This window comes from Zootoca vivipara, chromosome 3 (genome assembly GCF_965207765.1).
Source record: "Zootoca vivipara chromosome 3, rZooViv2.hap1.1, whole genome shotgun sequence".
In the NCBI taxonomy this organism is placed as follows: Eukaryota; Metazoa; Chordata; class Lepidosauria; order Squamata; family Lacertidae; genus Zootoca; species Zootoca vivipara.
This window is the reverse complement of record NC_142586.1, coordinates 67,444,893-67,464,010: the sequence shown is the minus strand read 5'-3', so window position 1 is coordinate 67,464,010 and position 19,118 is coordinate 67,444,893. Positions and strand designations below refer to the sequence as shown.

General features: G+C 41.1%; 1 protein-coding gene across 6 annotated transcripts in view; it reads right to left on the bottom strand.

Moving 5' to 3' along the window:
* The window catches only part of MAP3K4 (mitogen-activated protein kinase kinase kinase 4), a 57,381-nt gene extending 38,941 nt beyond the window's left edge, over nt 1-18,440 (bottom strand). For 4 of the 6 annotated variants that reach the window (XM_035108600.3, XM_035108603.3, XM_035108601.3 and 1 more), the window contains exon 1: nt 17,749-18,440. In XM_035108600.3, the coding sequence (XP_034964491.3) occupies nt 17,749-17,849 (101 nt within the window). In that variant the 5' untranslated portion in view covers nt 17,850-18,440. Of the gene's footprint in view, nt 1-8,782; nt 8,815-17,737 lie in introns of those variants that run through there. The other 2 variants (XM_060272798.2, XM_060272796.2) reach the window with 2 other exon arrangements.
* Between the last annotated feature and the right edge of the window lie 678 nt (nt 18,441-19,118).

The window sequence follows — 19,118 nt, the reverse complement described above, 5'->3', positions numbered from 1 at the left end:
AGAAACCAAAGAGCTGCTGCATATCAGCATAAATAATACTGAGCTCAACTGACCAACACTCTGAGTCATTATAAGGCAGCTTTTTATGGGCTGCCCCCCCTTTCTTTGTGTACTAGAGTGGGAAGTACCGGTACAACTTTTGAAAGCTCACTGAGATGTAGATGAGAAACAAGGTGCAATACTTCGGAAGGACTAGAAGCTTTGGGAGGATAGACATCAAAATCAGCCTTCTGGTTTACGAAACTTTTATGCACCTAGTTGTGAAAGGGATGGCAAACTAATCTACTGACGCTATTAAATCTTCCAGGAACTTTCTTAAATGCTAATGATAGCTTTCTTTCACTTACATGCAACAAGAAACAAAGGTCAGTAAAACAAAGTGCACTGCTCTATTTGATCCTGGGACAAAACTTTCAGACATGACTTCTCTGAACCACAAATAAATGCAAACACAAACAACTCCGGCTATAAGGCAGACAGATACCATCTCAAGATCTGGCTCACAAAGTTTCTGTGCATCAAAATTTTGTTTTGCTATTTTGAAAAATCACTATGAAGCAGACAAGGGCAACATGTGATTATTAGGGAGCACACAAATGTTTGGAAAGATGTTTTATTATGGTAATAGTCTAGAAATCTGGGCTGCAAGGTTGTTAACTGGGGCTAGATGTTTTGAACACATTATGCCAGTTGCTTTGTAGCTACCCTGGATTCCAGTCATTTTCCAGATCCAGCTCAGAGTGTTGGCTTTGACCTTAAAAGACCTCAGCAGTTTTCAGCCAGGTCCCTTCCTCTCACAGGTTCCTACACACACCTTGAGGTCATTGTCAGAGGCCACCATCAAGTGAGAGCTGGCCTTTCAAAACTGATTTTGGCTTTTTGAAGTTTTAAGACCTGTCTGTGCCTTAATTTTATTGCTTTATCTGTGCTGTGGTATCTTTTATGTTGTAGTCATATTTTTCTGCATTTTAACCCATTTAAATTATGCAGCCCAGAGAACATTGGTAAAGAGGTAGCATAGCACTACTATAAATAAATAAAATAAATCATACTTCTCTGTGAGGCAACAGAAGGTTGCTAAACCACATGCTTAACCAACTTGTTCCGATCTACAGTCTCTAACAATTTGCCTGAAATCACTTATATTTTTCATGTTCACTTCCGCACACTTAAAACCTCACCCACAACAACCAAACTAAATTGTAACCCTGTTTATAGACTTAAATTGATTGTGCTTTTACCAGAGTCAGCTCTGCCCACATTTGAGATTCAAATTCATGATAGAACACTATCTAGAATTCACATTATTGTCAACTTGCTATTTAAACGCATTCTGCATTAAGTTTCACTTTTGTCATGTTTCATTTGATTTAGCAGTCTCAGGAGAATAGCTTAGAACTGAGTCACTTCCTAGCCTCATTATGGATTTAACCCAAAGGAAAGAATTTGGTTGCATGGTATTATTATTATTATTATTATTATTATTATTATTATTATTATTATTATTATGCTTGTGTCTCTCATACCTTGTGTGTTCTGATAGCTTTCTCAGTACCCTGGCAGGATTCAAGATACTCATATTCATTTTAAAATACCTGGTTCTTCTTTTTAAACTCTAGATAGCCAATCGTCAATTCTTTTTTTGGCCCACCTTTTAACATTTATTTATTATTTAGAAGACTTTATAAACTGCTCAGGAAAAGAATCCTTGCACAGTTACTTAACTAAGCTTCAATTTATATGTATTTACTGCTTTTTTGGACATCAGTTTATGAAAATTAAGCACCCTGATTATTTCTCTCCAGGGACAAATGGGTGGGGAATAATAATAATAATAATAATAATCGTATTATGAATAAAAGGAAGAGGATTTACACTACTTGTCATAACCGGCAAATTACAATCTATGCACCTTCTTGTAACTTTCATGCTACCTTCAGTAGTTTCCCCAATAACAAAATCAACACAAGGCAATGGGGAAACTACAGTAATAGCTGCATTAAGAATGACATATTTATATTACAATACACTGTTCCTACTGTCACTGCAGGCTACCAATTAGCTGCAGCAATTTCAGCAACGACAGCAGAAGCTGATATTTAGATGGAGTGGCCCTGTTCCCCTACTGCACCTGTTGTGGCTCTGAGATGAGAGAAACCATGAGCACGGCTACAGCCCCAGAGCTGCTGATGCCACGGCTGAAGCAAAAGATTTAAGAGGGGGGCCCATGAAGTTACTGAACTGTGCAGCATCAGCATCCTTTAAGAGCTAATCCTATGATAACAGAAGTTAAGACAAGCTTCCACTGCTGAGACAAAGGGCTACAAGAATATGTCAGCTTCTCAATTTACAGCTGCAGCAAGTGCTAAAGGAAAAATGAAAGACTGGGTGTATTTGAGTTCAAATTTTGGGTAGGTGCAGAATTTTCCAAGAGACAAGAAATATGAATTATAGTGGTACCTCGGCATCCGAACGACTCGACTTCCGAAGGTTTCAACTTCAAAGTCGACAACCCCGGAAGTCTTTTCGCCGCGCCTGCGCAGAAGCGGCACGTGCGGTTGGTGCATGCGCAGAAGCACAAAATGCAGCTTTGACAACCGAAGACTTCGACTTACGAAGAAGGCTGCAGAACGGATCATCTTCGTAAGTCAAGGTACCACTGTATATAAAAATGACAATATGGCAACCGAGCCTTTCTCTACAGATCTTAAATACATCTATGGCATCTTAAAGACAAAACAAAGATGTAACTTTCCCCCCTGAAGATAGATAACTAGATGTCAGAGGCATAATTTGGGGAAAAAAATTCACTTGTGCTTTTGTTTACCAGGAGAAATACATGCAAAAAATGTTATCTTTTATAATACCATCTGGGTTATATTACAATGCATCCTAACAAGGGAGTAAAGCAATCTTAACCCCTAATTTGTTCAGCTGAAGGGGGTGAAGATGTCCGACCACCTGGCTGCACTGAGCTCCACTGGGTTCTGTTGGCAGAAGGCCTCCACTGCTACAGAGGTCCACAATGCATCTGTGAAAAGCATGGGTAGGCAGAGCTCAGCGGAAACCCCCCAAAACGAGGCATTTTGGGGGGTAGAGCTAGGTCAGTCAAGATCTGCTGGATCCTAAGTTGGTCTATGTAATGATGAAGGGCATGGAGATAGCACAGTTAAAAACATCTTTTTCATGGCCCTCATCACCCTTCACTCGGGTTGGTGCAAGCAGAAGGGTTACACTACGCGGGGCTACCTTTGAAGGTGGCCTGGAAACTACAATTAATCCAGAAAGCGGCAGCTAAACTAGTGACTGGGAGCGGCCGCCGAAACCACATAACACTGATCCTGAAAGACCTACATTGGCTCCTGGTAAGTTTCCAATCACAATTCAAAGTGTTGGTGCTGACCTTTAAAGCCCTAAACGGCCTCGGCCCAGTATACCTGAAGGAGCATCTCCACCTCCGTTCTGCCCGGACACTGAGGTCCAGCGCCGAGGGCCTTCTGGTGGTTCCCTCACTGTGATAAACCAAGTTAAAGGGAACCAGGCAGAGGTCCTTCTCGGTAGTGGCACCCGCCCTGTGGAACGCCCTCCCACCAGATGTCAAAGAGATAAACTACCACCTGACATTTAGAAGACATCTGAAGGCAGCCCTGTTTAGGGAAGTTTTTTAGTGTTTGATGTTTTATTGTGTTTTTAATATTCTGTTGGGAGTCGCCCAGAGTGGCTGGGGAAACCCAACCAGATTGGCAGGGTACAAATAATAAATTACTACTACCGGTACTACTACTACTACTACTACTACTACTACTACTACTACTGGGGGACCCAGGTGGCGCTGTGGGTTAAACCACAGAGTCTAGGGCTTGCTGATCAGAAGGTCGGCGGTTCGAATCCCTGCAACGGGGTGAGCTCCCGTTGTTCGGTCCCAGCTCCTGCCACCCTAGCAGTTCGAAAGCATGTCAAAGTACAAGTAGATAAATAGGGACCGCTCTGGCGGGAAGGTAAATGGCGTTTCCGTGTGCTGCTCTGGTTCGCCAGAAGCAGCTTTGTCATGCTGGCCACATGACCCGGAAGCTGTTTGCGGACAAACGCTGGCTCCCTTGACCTATAGAGCAAGGTGAGCGCCGCAACCCCAGAGTCAGACACGACTGGACCTAATGGTCAGGAGTCCCTTTACCTTTAACTACTACTACTACTACTACAGATACAGTGGTTCCTCTGTCACTCCGTTCAGTCAGCTCCCAGTTATCTTTGGTAAAGCTAACCTTACTCTGTAATATTTCCAATTAAAAAGAGCATTCTAGACCAAGAAAAGCCAGAGATGAAATGTTTGGAGAGTATTTAGATCAGCATTAACAGTTTATTAGATTTTATGAGGTAATTTAGTACAAAAATATTAAGAAGTTATTGTAATATCACCAGCACGTAATTTATAATCTATGCAAAATACCACTGCTGACATTTAAAATATCACTCAGTCTAAGCCAAGAGAATTGGATAAAAGAGCAAGTGCTTATTTTATGTCTGAGAAAAAATGAACTGACTTGTAATGTCACCATCTGTCAGGCTAATGAAGGAAGAATAATCTTCTCCTCTGTCACAATGAAGTCAACTCAGAAGAGGTAAGAATGTTTATTTGTGGAAAGTATATTTACAACTTAGAAAATAAAGGTGACAGTTGTAAAGGAACTGGAGTACAAAATGACAATTAGCAAATTTATTTCATTTCAGATTCTGGCTGTTCCCCATAGCAGGTCCAAAAAAGGGAATCAGGTGATTACCAAAGTTAAGGATCAAAATGGTAAGACTGACTCCCTACTATTGCATAATTCTGACCATTGCATAACAACTGTGAAAACTTGAAAATAGTACCATGTAGCTAGTCTCTTTCTCTCCCATAGCCTTCTTTAAAGAATCATTTATAGGATGAGCAGAGTCAGTGATGGAGGTGTGGATGCCCAAATGGGAGATATTTTGAGGAAATTATTGCTTACATGTTACAACCAACTCAACAATAAACACTTGCAGAGAAGGTGAAATAATTATTTGCATTCCTCTTCACTGCAAAGGAATAGGAAAGATACCCATGATTGAGCAGATGTTATCAGTCAAACAGATGTGAAGCTCTAGGGCTCATCAACAAATTAAGTATTATGTTACCACTAGTATCATGAAGCCCGTTAAATTAACGGGTGCTAGAACTACAGCGGTGACTTCCAACTACCGGGGGGCGGAATTTAAAAGGCCCCACTCCCAAATTTCTCTCACAACCCGCGTGCTTCTTCTTACCCTTGTGGGATTGAAGCCCAGAGTGGCGCTTTCCGGCCACGGGTGGCGAAGAGAGGCAAGGCAGGCACCGCACCGCCAGAGGCTGGGGAGAAACTTTCCTTCGCCTTCGCTCTCCCCTGTTGAGTCAGACGTGCCGCCTCACCCCAAGGAGGGACAGAGGAAGGCGCTGCTCAAAGGCGCCCTTCCTCCCCCCATTCACCTCCACCGGCCTCTACCCTCGCTTCCCCAACACGCCTTGCCTCCCTCAGCCGGCACCGAGGCGCTACGCCGGGGAGGAGAGGCTCCTTCCCTGCCCTGGCCTGGCTGGAAGCGGCACCGGGGGCGTAGGGGGGGGAGGAAAAGAAAGCAGCCTCCTCCTACTCGCACTTTAGCGCAAGCGCAGTGAGGCACTGTCCGGCCGGGAGCGGCGGTTGGCGGCCGCAGGGAAACGGTAGGCAGAGGGGTGGGGGTGGGGAGAGCGTGCACGCCCAGTCTCTGCGTCCAGTCCCTGTGTCCGTGGGGCACATGTGCAGTAGCGCAAACCCAGGGACACAGGGACTGGACGCAGAGACACTTTGACTTTATTATATAGGATATCTAGACAGTAGCAATTAAAGATTAAAGAACTAAAATGTGAAATTGTTGGTCAAATAGAATTACTCATTTTAAGCATTTATATTGCACCATCAAGGCCAAGTATATACAACACAAACCAAGCCATATAAAAACATATAGAATCAAGTCGTCAAAACAAGCAGAGGCTGCTAAAATAATAATAATAAGCTAGGACACTTAAAATGCCTATGTAAGCAGAGAATACCAAAATAATGCCTATGTCAGCACCTGCCCTACTTATAAAGGGGGGATACTGCATAAGTGAAGCAGCACCATGTTTTTAAACCCTCAAAACTGACAGATGGGAAAAGGATATTAGATATACTGGGAGTACAGTAGTCATTAATGACCTCAGCAGAAGTAAAGCCAGTAAAAAATATACTTTCTCGGGGGCGGGGGGAGTTGGAGGAAAAAGAAATTTGCTCTAGTTTGTGACATGAGCAGAATTTGTAAAATAAGTATTTGTAAAATACTTAAGTACTTAGCAGCCTTCTGCGGTTCTTAGATCACCAGCTAGTCAAATAAAACAGTTTAGCATTTCTGGCTGCTCTTCATGTTCTCACAACAGAAGAATGCAACCAGAACTCTTGGTTCTCTGTAACTGTCAAGATTAGAAACTGAAAAATATATTTTTTTCTCCACATTCGAGTAATAAACTTTAGTATGACGTACAAAAAAATTCATATTCTGAGACAACTTGAAATTGAAGGAAAAACTAATAAGGGCTTTTAAAATTCTATCTAAAAGAAAAAAAATGAAGAGACTTGCACATCCATGTCGCCATCCCCAATTTTTTTTAACCATTAATCTTACAGGATGCATGAACAATGACTGACCAACTACCGTATTTTTCCGTGTATAAGACTAGGTTTCCCCTAAAAAATAATGTCAAAATTGGGGGGATGTCTTATACATGGATATATCTCCCCTTTTCTTAATTCTGAGTCCCCCAAAATAGGGGGAGTCTTATACATGAGGGCATCTTATAGAAAGAAAAATACGGTAATTTATAACTGCAAATACTGCTCAAAATCTGTATCAACTAGTTATCCACAAAACTTCAAAAATAGGAGTGTTAACATCAGAAGTTAATGGCAAGAGCAGCAGCAGAACTAATGGCTGCATATAAGCACTTTTACCCCCTAAGCCTCTTGATGACATTGCCTAAAAGCTGATAGTGGTGATTTGGTATTTGTGCCCCTCTGTAGCATACCCCAAATTTAGATATTCTGAACTTTTATTGCCCACCCAACAATGACCCGCATTCTGTATAAGGTAGGGAAATAGTTCTACACAGGAACAACACTTTTCTTTTTCAGAATATTTTTGTATTTTTTCCAACTTTCTACAAACATTACAAAATTGTAAACTAATCACTATGCAGATTGTTCATGACATATTAGCTTCTCAAATCCAGACTCCCTATGCACTTACGGAATTGCCTATACCACTTTTTTAATTATTCCATTCACATTGCCTCCTTTAGATTAGACTTTAAAACTATTGTACAGTCGTACCTCAGAGGTTGAACAGAATCCATTCCAGAAGTCCATTCGACTTCCAAAACATTTGAAAACGAAAGCGCAGCTTCTGATTGACTGCAGGAAGCTCCTGCGGCCAATCGGAAGCTGCAGAAGCCCCGTCGGACGTTTGGCTTCCAAAGGAACATTTGAAAACTGGAACACTCACTTCCAGTTTTCGATCGTTTGGGAGCCAGAACGTTCTGACTCCCAAGGCATTCAGGAACCGAGGTACAACTGTATTAACAAGTGTGACCTGCAATAAAATATTGAAGTGTAGAGTATTTCTGTTCACTGTTCCAGTCAGTCAGTCAGGCCTATAAGATACTCCATTTATCTGAAATCTGAATAGTTTTATATTTTGCATGAAGTCCGAGTGGATTTAGCACTGATAAATAATTACAACAGAATAAAATGCACATATTTTTCTCAATACTGATAGTTTGAAAATACAGGCCCTCTAACTAAAGGCAATTGACATTTCTTTGTTCATATGGCAAAGTGCTTACAAAGTGACTCAGTTCAGATGCAACATCAAATAATGTCTTGTCATTACATGAATGAGTGCACAGGGAAATCTCCCCAATTTCCCTGTGCCCTCCTTATCTTCCCAGTTTCACATTTGCTATTGCACATGAACAACAACACTAGTTTGCACAATCCAAAGATTGCCTACTTACAGAATTGGGAACGATTTCTGAACTGTGGTTGCCATTTATGAGTTAAGATGTACTGTGGTTTGAATCATATAATTGTAGGGTTGGAAGGCACCCCGAGCGTCACCTAATCCAACTCCTAGTCCAACACAGGAAACTCAACTGAAGAATCCATGACAAATGGCCATCCAACCTCTGCTTAAAAACCTCCAAGGAAGGAGAGTCCACAACCTCCCAAGGGAAACTGTTCCACTATCAAACAGCTCTTACTGTCAGAAAGTTTTTCTGTATGTTTAGTCAGAATCTCCTTTCTTGTAACTTGAAGCCATTAGTTTGGGTCCTACCCTCCAGAGCAGGAGAAAAGCAAGCTTGCTCCATCATTTATGTGACAGCTCTTTAGATACCTGAAAATGGCTATTATCTCCCCTAAGTCTCCTCTTTTCCAGGCTAAACATACCAAGCTCTCTCAGCCATTCCTCATAAGTCTTGGTTTCCAGACCATTGCTTCATCACCTTGGTCACCCTCCTCTGCTAACATTTTTTTGCTTTAAGTCTTAACCAAGTCAGTCACTTTACAACACTTTTTCTGCTTAGCAAAAATACCACATTATTTTTCCACATGAAAAATCAAAATTTATCAATCATAGAAAATTAGCAACCACCTTTGTGTTGTGCTAATTTCTGAGTTCTTTTATGCAGGATTATTTCAAGCAAAGGCATACCCACCTAATGTGGGGTGTCATTGCTGCTTGATGCCTTTACTCTGCCTAAAAAACAAAAACAAAATGTATTGTGAGAGAGCACTATAATAATTTATAGCCAGGCTATAATACCCTGATAATTTTTGTTATGTGTAGCCTATAAATATCTAAAATGAAAGAATAAATAAATCCTTACACTTTCTATAATTAATTCTTCTTCCTTTAGCTTAGAAGACAGCATTTCTTACCAAACACTTACCAAACAAATGCTTATCTACATTTACAATATCTTCCTCTAGGAAAGCAGCATGCACAATTTCTGAACAGAAAACACCAATGTTTATTCACAATTTATTGGACTATTTCAATTTAAGATACACTGGCTTGGAACTTGGATCTGAAGTCAGTCAGTTGAACTTAGTTCCCACTGAAACCAATGAGTCTTCACTAATAGTGCAATCCAATGCATATCTACTCAAAAGTAATTTCCACACAGTTCAATGAAATTTGAGTCCAGGCAAGTGCATATATGAATGTAGTCTATCATTATGAACTTTTCACAGTTATTTCAATGGGTCCTAAGTGCAACTTACTTACCCAGAATCCAATTCATTATCTCACCAAACTCAGAAACATATATTTTTAAAGTTCTATGCAATTCAACAGAGCAATATGTAGACATGCCCTCAATTATAGTTAAAGCAAACCATTTTGCTACTAAGGATGAAATTCTATTGACATGCACCCAAATATTTTCCTTTAACATAGAGACGTTGTTTTGCTACCACAGCATAGTCTAAATTCCACAAGGGCCAATACTACTGGTTGCATAACAATACAGGCAGCCTTGAAAGCACTAATTAAGCCACACAGTTCAAACTAATTCTTTTTGCTATGACTGCTGCAACAGCAGATCACCTGAATCATTTTCACAGACCATGCACTATAAAATCATACATGTTCCAAATTAATAAACATGAGACGTATGGTAATTTCAAATTAATTACAAAAGTGAAATTTTCAGAACAATCCTCAACAGATTACAGTCTGGCTATTCAATGCCTTATAACAAGTAGAATAGGAACCTCTGGGCACTTGGAAATTCAGCCAGCACTGGTAGTGCAGAAGCCACATTACAACTCTAATCTGCTCCATTTGTAGCTTTGCCATTCTCCACAGGGTGCATGCCACAGAAGGAAAGACAAAGAGGGCCAGGTGCAAATTAAGCTGATTTCCTGTGTTCCAGTTCAAATACCATAAGAAAGACCAATGCAGATTGCATAAAGATCTTCTTTCCCAAGTAACTGGATATTGAAAAATAATCTTCTAGGCAACTGAAAATTCAGAATATTACTAAAATGTTTATACAGTGGTGCCTTGCTAGACGAATTTAATTCGTTCCACGGGTCTTTTCTTGTAACGAAAAATTCGTCTAGCGAATCCCATAGGAATGCATTGATTTTTTTTTTGAGATTTTTTTGCCCATAGGAACGCATTAATTGAATTTCAATGCATTCCTATGGGAAACTGTGATTTGCTAGACGAATTTTTCGTAAAACGGATTTGTCTAGCGAGGCAACCTCCGCTCGAAAAATCCTTTTGTTAAGCGGAAATTTCGTTAAGCAGGGCATTCGTTAAGCGAGGCACCACTGTACAGTATTGAGTATGGTGAAACTGAAGTATCATATGCACAATTTTTAAGAAAGATCAATACCATCACTATACTATCAGTTGTCTAGGGAAATCAGGTTATGTAATCTAGGGAAATCAGGTTATGTAAGCACTCATAGAAATTTTGTTCTGCTTCTGCTTCTACATCACTAATAACACACTTTTCCTTGGAGAGTTTTTCTGGTCATATTTGTGATGGTGGAAGAAGCTGGAGGATGGCCTCAGCACATGGGTAGGCTCAAAGAGACTAACATCCTCATTTTTGCTCAGCCATTGCTATGTGGCACCATCCTCTGGTGAGTGTAATAGGAGACTGACTTCAAACCTTGAAGTTGCAGAAATGGCCTGGGAACATCCTGGAGATGGTTTGACTGTCAAGCAGCAGAGTCAAACTGACAAGCTTCTGAAGCAAAGAAGGGTTGAAGGGGGCCAGGGTGGATTTGATTTAAATCAAACTCATTTAAATCACGATTTAAATCACTAGTCAGTAAGGCTTGATTTAAATCATAATTTTCTACATAAAGACTAATTCTTGCTGGTATAACTTTAATATGCAAGTAGATGAAGATTTTTAGAATAACAACTTTTCATTTTAGTTTTTTATCCCCAGTTTAATAGGTTAATCATTCATATTTGGACAACTTTACTGTTGTACTTAGGAAGGAGAAAAATAATCATTACCTTAATAATAACAATTTAAATAGATTTATTCAACTGAAACAATAACATTACAGCATATGTTATTTGCTTAAACAAACATCCATGTTTGTTAACTAATTTGGCTAAACAATATATATATATATATAGATATAGATATAGATATATATAGATATATATATATAGATATATATATAGATATATATATAGATATAGATATATAGATATAGATATATAGATATATAGATATATAGATATAGATATATATACTTAGACTGTCAGCCCAGCCTACACATGAAAAACCTAAATACTGTCCACTCCAAACAATCAGAAAAATATTGTTTCTATTCTATTCACTGAACTTCTTGAAACTTAGCACTGAAGGGGTTGTTTCTGTATTCATAGGTTTGTAGAACAATAGGATTAAGGTCTTTTTCTCAACTCTGTTCATGTTATAACATTTTTGCTGTGAAGAAGAGGCATATGATCTCTGTTGAGTCAAATTCAGTTTTGAGAACTGCAAAAGTAAACCAAGCATCTGTGATAATATCTTGTAGGCAGAGAAACTGCCCAATAATCTTACAAAAACCTCTGGAAGAGGATGACATTGTGAATGGATTAATGGAATTTATTTACCAAAAAAATTAAACATATACAACCTTATTCTACATAATTAAAAAACTAATCTTTATTTCATGATGGAATAACCTTTGGATGGCAATATATTTTCCTTAAAAAGCATTTTATTTTAAAAAAATCAGATTTAAATCAAAAAAATCAGATTTTATTTTTTTAAAAAAAATCATTGATTTTTATCCACCCTGAAGGGGGCTTCCTTGGACATTGTTCGGTGGGTTTGCTAGACTACAATTTTTGGATTAGCTACTAATACTACCTTCAAAATTGGCTCCCCACCAATGTAACCAAGCACTCCTAGTAAAACCTTGAGGGTTAGAACAGATGTCAGCATTGAAATGAAAGGGGTTAAACATTGAAAGTAAAAAGCTCATAACCAAATATCTCAGCATAGCATCTGCCAACTTTTGACATGGGACATAGAATCACAGAATTGTAGAGTTGGAATAACTCGATGTATATAACTGTATGCATCAACAACAACTTTTCAGTCTGACAAGTTATTAAATTCCCAGACTGGTATCTTATTTACATAATCAGCTTTGTTCCCTCTCTCTCCAGTCCTATAAACACATTTATCCAGCACTAAAACCTGTTTCATAAATTATACAGCAAACACTTTCACATCAGTACTTCAGAATTACACCCACATAACAATATGGATACAATTCTGAAAACTTCTTGTGCTGGAATGCACATGCTATAAAATGTTTCACCACTCACAAAGCACACAAGTATATTTTTGAGTGGTCAGGAAAGATGGTAGTCTGGTGTATATCTGGAAAATAAATTAGTAATTTGTTTTCTAAGAGTCTAGTGCAAACTGAATTAAATGTCCCTCTTCTTTATTAACAGAAGTAGGGGAGGGGCTCCATTAGACTTCTATGCTAAGGGGTGGATAGTTGCGTGCCCCTCAATGGAGAGGTTTAAAGGATCCGCAGGCCTGCGCAGGCAGCCGAGGGAGGAACAAGCTACATTGGTTCTGGCTGATATAGCTTGTTCCTCCTTCAGCAGTATGAGAGCCAGAGTGAGATGGTGGTTTCACCCGGCGGTATATTGTGAGTGGAACTGCTGCCGCTCCTGAGTCCCTCTACTACCAGCACGTGGCTGCAGCTTGTTTCTCTCTTGGTGCACTGGGTGCTGGTGGCAAAGGGACTCAGGAGCAGCAGCAGTTTCACTTACAATATACTGCCGGATGAAGCCGTCATTGCAGTCTGGCCCTCATACCAGTCCTAGGTGATGTATCAATACATCGCCAAGGCCTACACACGTGCAGGCAGGCCCAAAATGTTTTTAACTAGCATACTTAAAATGATGAAAAATCCATATTTACAGCAGAGATGCAAATGAATCACAGTGTGCACCTACAGTAACAGAAGAGATTACAACCTTAACTGTTTTGAGAAACCCCCCTTAATATGAACTAAAAAACCTAAAAATGAATTTGAGGGTTTGCTTTCATTTGCTGAAAATCAATTCTGACCACACCAACACTCATGTCCAAATTATGCAGATTATGAATAAACAAGATCCACATTACTAGAAGGAATTTTAAACAGGGAATTTCATGGGTCCACTTCTACCCCTCTGTTTGTGCCAACATCGCACACACCAAACAACAATAATTAACCTGGTAAACAATATGGATTGCATATTATGTACAGAAAATACTTCTATTGTATGTGTGCATGTACATGCACTTAATTTTACACACACAACAATTATGAGTTTCACTTGATTTATTGGACTCAGGAATTAAATGCACCCAGGAACTATAAAAGAAACATCTCAGGATTATACATATTATTTGCAAAAGCATCAACTGACTATTAGGCTGTTTCTACTTTCTGCTAGGCAACAGCACCTGGATCTCTTTGGACGGGGGCAGCCACAAATGTAAGCTTTGCTATGCAAGCTTTTCATGGTTCTGTTAGACGAAATGCTAGAACCTGGGATCACCCAATGAAAATTATTAGTCGTTTCAGGGAGGTTAGACAAAAGAAAGCGCTTCTTCACACAACAACACATAATTAACATATGGAATTCACGACCATAACATATGATGCCATTAACTTAGGCTATCAATGGCTATTAGCTGTGATGATTAAGTGCAACATCCATGTTCAGATAGTATGTCACTGAATTTCAGTTGTTGGGGTAAAGGGAGTATTGGGATGAGTGGGTGATATTGCCTTCATACCCTGCCTGTGGGCTTTCTGGAAGCAGCTGGCTTGTCACTGTTGGAAACAAGCTCGAGGACCATTGCCTTAACACCATTTAGAACTTTACCTTCTGAGAGTCATCTGCATTTATAAGAAATAGTGCTGCACATTCATGCAGACATAGGGTTTGTTGCCACACTTTCAAATGCAAGCCTATTATTATTATTCAGAACTATGGACCACATATTAAATTGCCTGTTATGCTGGTCAATAGTTTAGCTTTTATAATATTATGGCAATGCAACATGCAGATTAGCACAAGAAAACTTGAAAATGAACACACAAATCCAAAGTCGTTCTAAGAACAAAAACAGAGAATCTTGCAGCATCTTAAATAGCAAAAGCTTTCATGAAGTCAGTTCTGTTCTGTCAGTTGATAGGCTTTAAATGGTTTTGAATTATATTTTGTGTGTATTTTGCAAGCTGCTTTATAAAGAATTGTCTTGAAAAGTGAACTGCAAATCTGTTAAATAAAAATAAATAAATCTGAAGAACTGGCTGGTGAAAGCTTTTGCCATAATAAATCTGTTAAGTCTTTACATGGCCCAAAGTCTCTGTTTCTGCTGCAACAGACTAGCATGGCTACCTCCCTGGAAATCTCTAAGAACAAGACACTTTTGCCCCAAATATGTTACAAGGCATTCAAACTACCGGTAGCTGCTGTCCAACATCAAAGGCTCACTAAAAGCCTGCATCCATGGGCTCTGCTGCTTAGTTTATATAAGCATGCAAAACTTGTCTCCTATTTCCAGCTTTTGGGGCTTACTCATGACCCCTTAGGATTGCCAGATAGCAATGTTACAGAAGCCACACTTATCCTTTCTTCTCCCCCCCAGCTCATTTTCTTTAGCTAATGTTTTTTCTGGGCCAGATTCCCTAGAACTTGTCTCCTTTCACTTTTCTAGCACTTTTCTAGCATACAGCTTCCCAGAACCCCTCCTTGTCTGAATGTCTTATGTCCCAACCCCAAAAATAATTACCGGTAATTCTCCTTCACCTACAACTTTCCCCCAGATGCATATTTTTCAGTCCCTTGTGCCTTCTGTCCCTTCCTTCAGTTACTTTGCCTCTGTCCCATCCACGTATTTTCTTCCTTTCATCCCCGAGACCCCCCTACTCACTCCTCAGTTATCATCGCAAAAACAGTATACTCCCCTAGTGCTTGTGTGAAGTTTTAATTCCAAAAAAACCTGACAATGTCCCCTTCCTTCACAGAAGCAGAGCTGCAAACACTCTCAACACAATTATTCCCTAAGCAGATGGAATGTTCACACCAGCTCAGCCAATCAGCACCAGAATCTTCACCATCACTGTCATGATTGCAATTAAAAATTCCTTTTCAACACTTGACAAAGGTGACTTTCATCATCATTACAAGATGGATCTGGTAAATGGGTACCCTCCAAGCTTTTCCCTCCAGTTGCTAAAATTGAGCTTCTTTATTCATGATCCATTTTGCACTGACTATACACCGCTGGATTTTTCAAAGGAGGCATTTCCTGAATGCCTGCTGGTGAGAAGTAAAATGAATCAACAGGATGTTATCTAAGCAAGAGAACTAATTGCTTGGGAATTACTGTGAGTTATGCAGTAGCTTGACAGTCAGCTGGAAACCTGAAGACGTCAGATCCATGAAGTTATTTTCATTCCCATCTCTAAAGATCAATTCCTGCTAACACAAGTACAGTATGGTTTCCAGCCCTGAGATGCAAATGCAGTGATCATGTGAAGTTTGCAATTATATGCCGACTTGGCACATGAAAAATAAGATATTTCAAACAATCACCCCCACGTATCCCAGTACTACTGAAGCATGATTGTCCATGTATATAGTTATGTTGCCAGTGTCACATCCCTCTTTTAAATTTTAAGAGGCATAATTAATCCTAGGGTTGGATGTTGCAGGTGTAGGTTTATTTCCTTATTCAGCCACTAAAGTTCACTGGGTGGCCTAGAGCAAAACACTATCTTTCAGCTTTATCTATCTCATGGTTGTTCACAGGTTAACACAATATAAAAACATACTATGTCCTGAGTCCTTGAAGGTAGATTTATTTCCTGCGGAATAAACTAGTCAAGCACAATGACTGAGAACCCTCACCTTGGAAGCTGCATTACAATCTAGTCTCCCACCACCACCACCACCACACTCTGCATTTCAAAAGAGGTAGGTGCCAAGCTGGCCTTTAAAACTGAAAGGTAGAACTCTCTTCCGATTTTTATTCAGGTCTCACTGTTCAAGGCAGGCAGAATAGAGTATTGCTTTTTGCATTTTCCTTCACCCATTTGAAATTAGCAATAGGTTTCAAGTTATTCAGACTTGAAAATACACTACAGCGCTCTGACTGTATACAAAATTTATTCTATTATTGTAGTGTTCAGTGGAATTTTCATTAAACTACGGTAACTTAGGAACAAATAGTATGAGGCATGGGACAATTACATGTAATCTCATATTGTCTGGCCAACAGTATTAGTTAAATATGTGGATGTAAGGAAATATGAATGTGGGCACATTCAGAAAGCAGGAAGGAACTTGAGTCTGTATGTTAACAACTTTTGCAAAGAATCTGAATACCCTATTTGCTGCAGCATTGGCAAGAGCAGAAAAAGATAGCATCATAGCATCTCAGCATTTATGTGAAAGCCCACAAGATCTTTGTCTTTCTTTTAACACTCTGATCAAATAACAGAAAAGGAACCAATAAACTGAATTACTATACAAATTAATTTGAAGAGAGTAATTGTCCCCTTTTCCACAACCCCAATATAAAATGCTATCCTAACCCAACTAACATGAGAGCAAGCACCACTGAATTTACAGAGTGAGCAGAAATGCTTAGGACTGCACTGTTAATCTACCTCTTCTCAGAGGCACTTTGGAACTGTAGAATTCAACTAAGCAGCCTTCACGCAATCTATACTGTAACGATCACATAGTTAAACCAAAGTTTTTAAAAATGAGACTCAGACATACTGGTGCTGTCTCCACTATTGCATCAACAGATAAAGCAACCATCAGAAAATTAATGCCTTCTCAACTTTCTCCTGAAAAAAGGCTGAAAACATCAGAGGCTGCACTAGTTTCACTCTGAATGATTTTCATTGCAATCCTGTGTACCTTTACTTCAGAACATGCCTCACTTAGCCCAGTGGGATTACTCCCCAGTAAGCATATCTAAGATTAGGCGGAATACTTTCATTTTTCATTTACGCCATGGGAAAAGGGCTTCAAAAGGATCTTCTTGGGCTAGAAAAATAATAATGCAGGGAACCTTGCATCTGGATTAATCTATACATTTTAATAATGGTTCCCAAATCCAGAACATAACTTTTCAAGATGCTCCCTTGCACCAAAATCAACTGAAGTCCAAATAAACACACACAACTGTCAACTCCTAGTTTTGTCCCTCGGTTTGTTTGCTTGCTTGTTTTAACCATTAATTCCCTTACCCAGGAGCCGGGTGTCCCCGAGACTGTAAAACTGCAAAACCCAGCCTTACCCCAGAGGCAATGCTACTAAAACCAACGTAGTAGATCACCGGCGAAGCTGAACATCAGACAGACGGACATCCACTCCCACCCCTTTCCCAGCCAAAGCAGCATCCAAAGAAAAGCTCCCTTGCAGGAACAGCCGGGCAAGCGGAAGCTTGCAGACTGGGAGCCTATTGTGAAGGGGATGCAAGAGTCTCCTGCTGTGCAAAGAGGCGACCTTGTGGCTGCTGCAATTTAAACGGCGGGGGGGGGGGGAAGAGAAGCGAACAAAACTATTCCCTCTCACTCCCGGTCCCCACCAATGCGTTACTTTTTGGCAGCCCCGCTGCACTCCGGCTCCGGCTCCGGCTCCTCCATGGCTCGGGAGGCGATGGCGATGGCGGCGGCGGCGGCGGCAGCAGCCTCTCTCATACGTGCACCGAGGCTTGCATGGCGGCGGCGGCGGCGGGAGCCCTTCTGCAGGCGAGAGAAGAGGGGCGCGGAGCCGGGTCGGCTGCACCGACGGAGGCAGCAGGAGGGCGTCACTGGCGACCCGGCTGCAGGGAGACTCGGCCGCGCAGAGCCAGCCGTGCGGCCGCCATCTTGAAAAGAGGCTCCGAGAGGAGCGAAGCCGGGAGCCTCGGTAGTACGGAGAGCGTCTAGGGACAAAGCCCGCCACAGGCGCTCTCGTTCGCTCCTGTGGTCAGAGAATGGAATGGAGCCGGGCGCCGCCACCCGGAAGGAGGAGGACGGCAGAACGTCCCACCGCCGCAGAGTCACAAGCGAGCAACGCAGCTCCGGGAGAGAAAGGGGGAGGCCGCCGGGCAGGGGGTGAAGGGAGCGGGAGGGAAGACGGAGGCAGGCCGAGCCGGGTGTCCGTGGTGAGAGGAAGGCGACTTCGTTCCGCCCGGCATCCTGCCTCCCTCGCAGGTCCAATGATTCAACCTCGCCGTGCGTAATCTTTGCAAAATGATGGCATCAGCGCCTCGTGCGCTTGGCCGCAGCATGCCTCCCACCGGAGAGAAAGCTCCCCGCGTTATCTCACTGATAAAAGCAGGGCAATTTAAGCGCTAAAAGTGGGATTATCAGTAACTTGGAGGGGGGGGGACGGGACACACCTGTAGCGCTGCCCTGTATTGGCACAGGCTGCTGACTGGGTTCTCTTGCTCTTCCCTCGCAATTCTGGCACTTAAAGTACCTGAAATAGGAGCGGGGAACCTGTGGCTCTGCAAATGTTGCAGGAATAAAAACTCTTACCGTCTCTGACTATGGGTTATGCAGGCGCCAAGACTGATGAGGGCTGGAGTCCCAACAACGTCTGGAGTGCCAAAAGTTCCCCAAGCCTGACCTAAAACATGAATCTATCTCTCCCCCCACCCCCCATATATGAAACCTTGTATTCTAACGTGAACATAAGAAGAGACCAAAGGCCCATCTGGCCGAGAATCCTGTTTATATTCATATACTACCACCCTCTCATAAAATATCAGAGCAGTGAGCAGCAATATAAAAATATTAAAAGCAGTACAAAACAATTAAAATGACTGACTTCCGTTCCCGCAGTGGCCAGAGCATATGGCAAGCTCTTCCCACTTATTATTCCTGTCAACTGGCATTGGTAGAGGCAGTACACCACTATCATGACTGGTAGCCTTATCCTCCATGAATTTGGCTAAGCCCTTTCTAAAACCATCAAAGTTG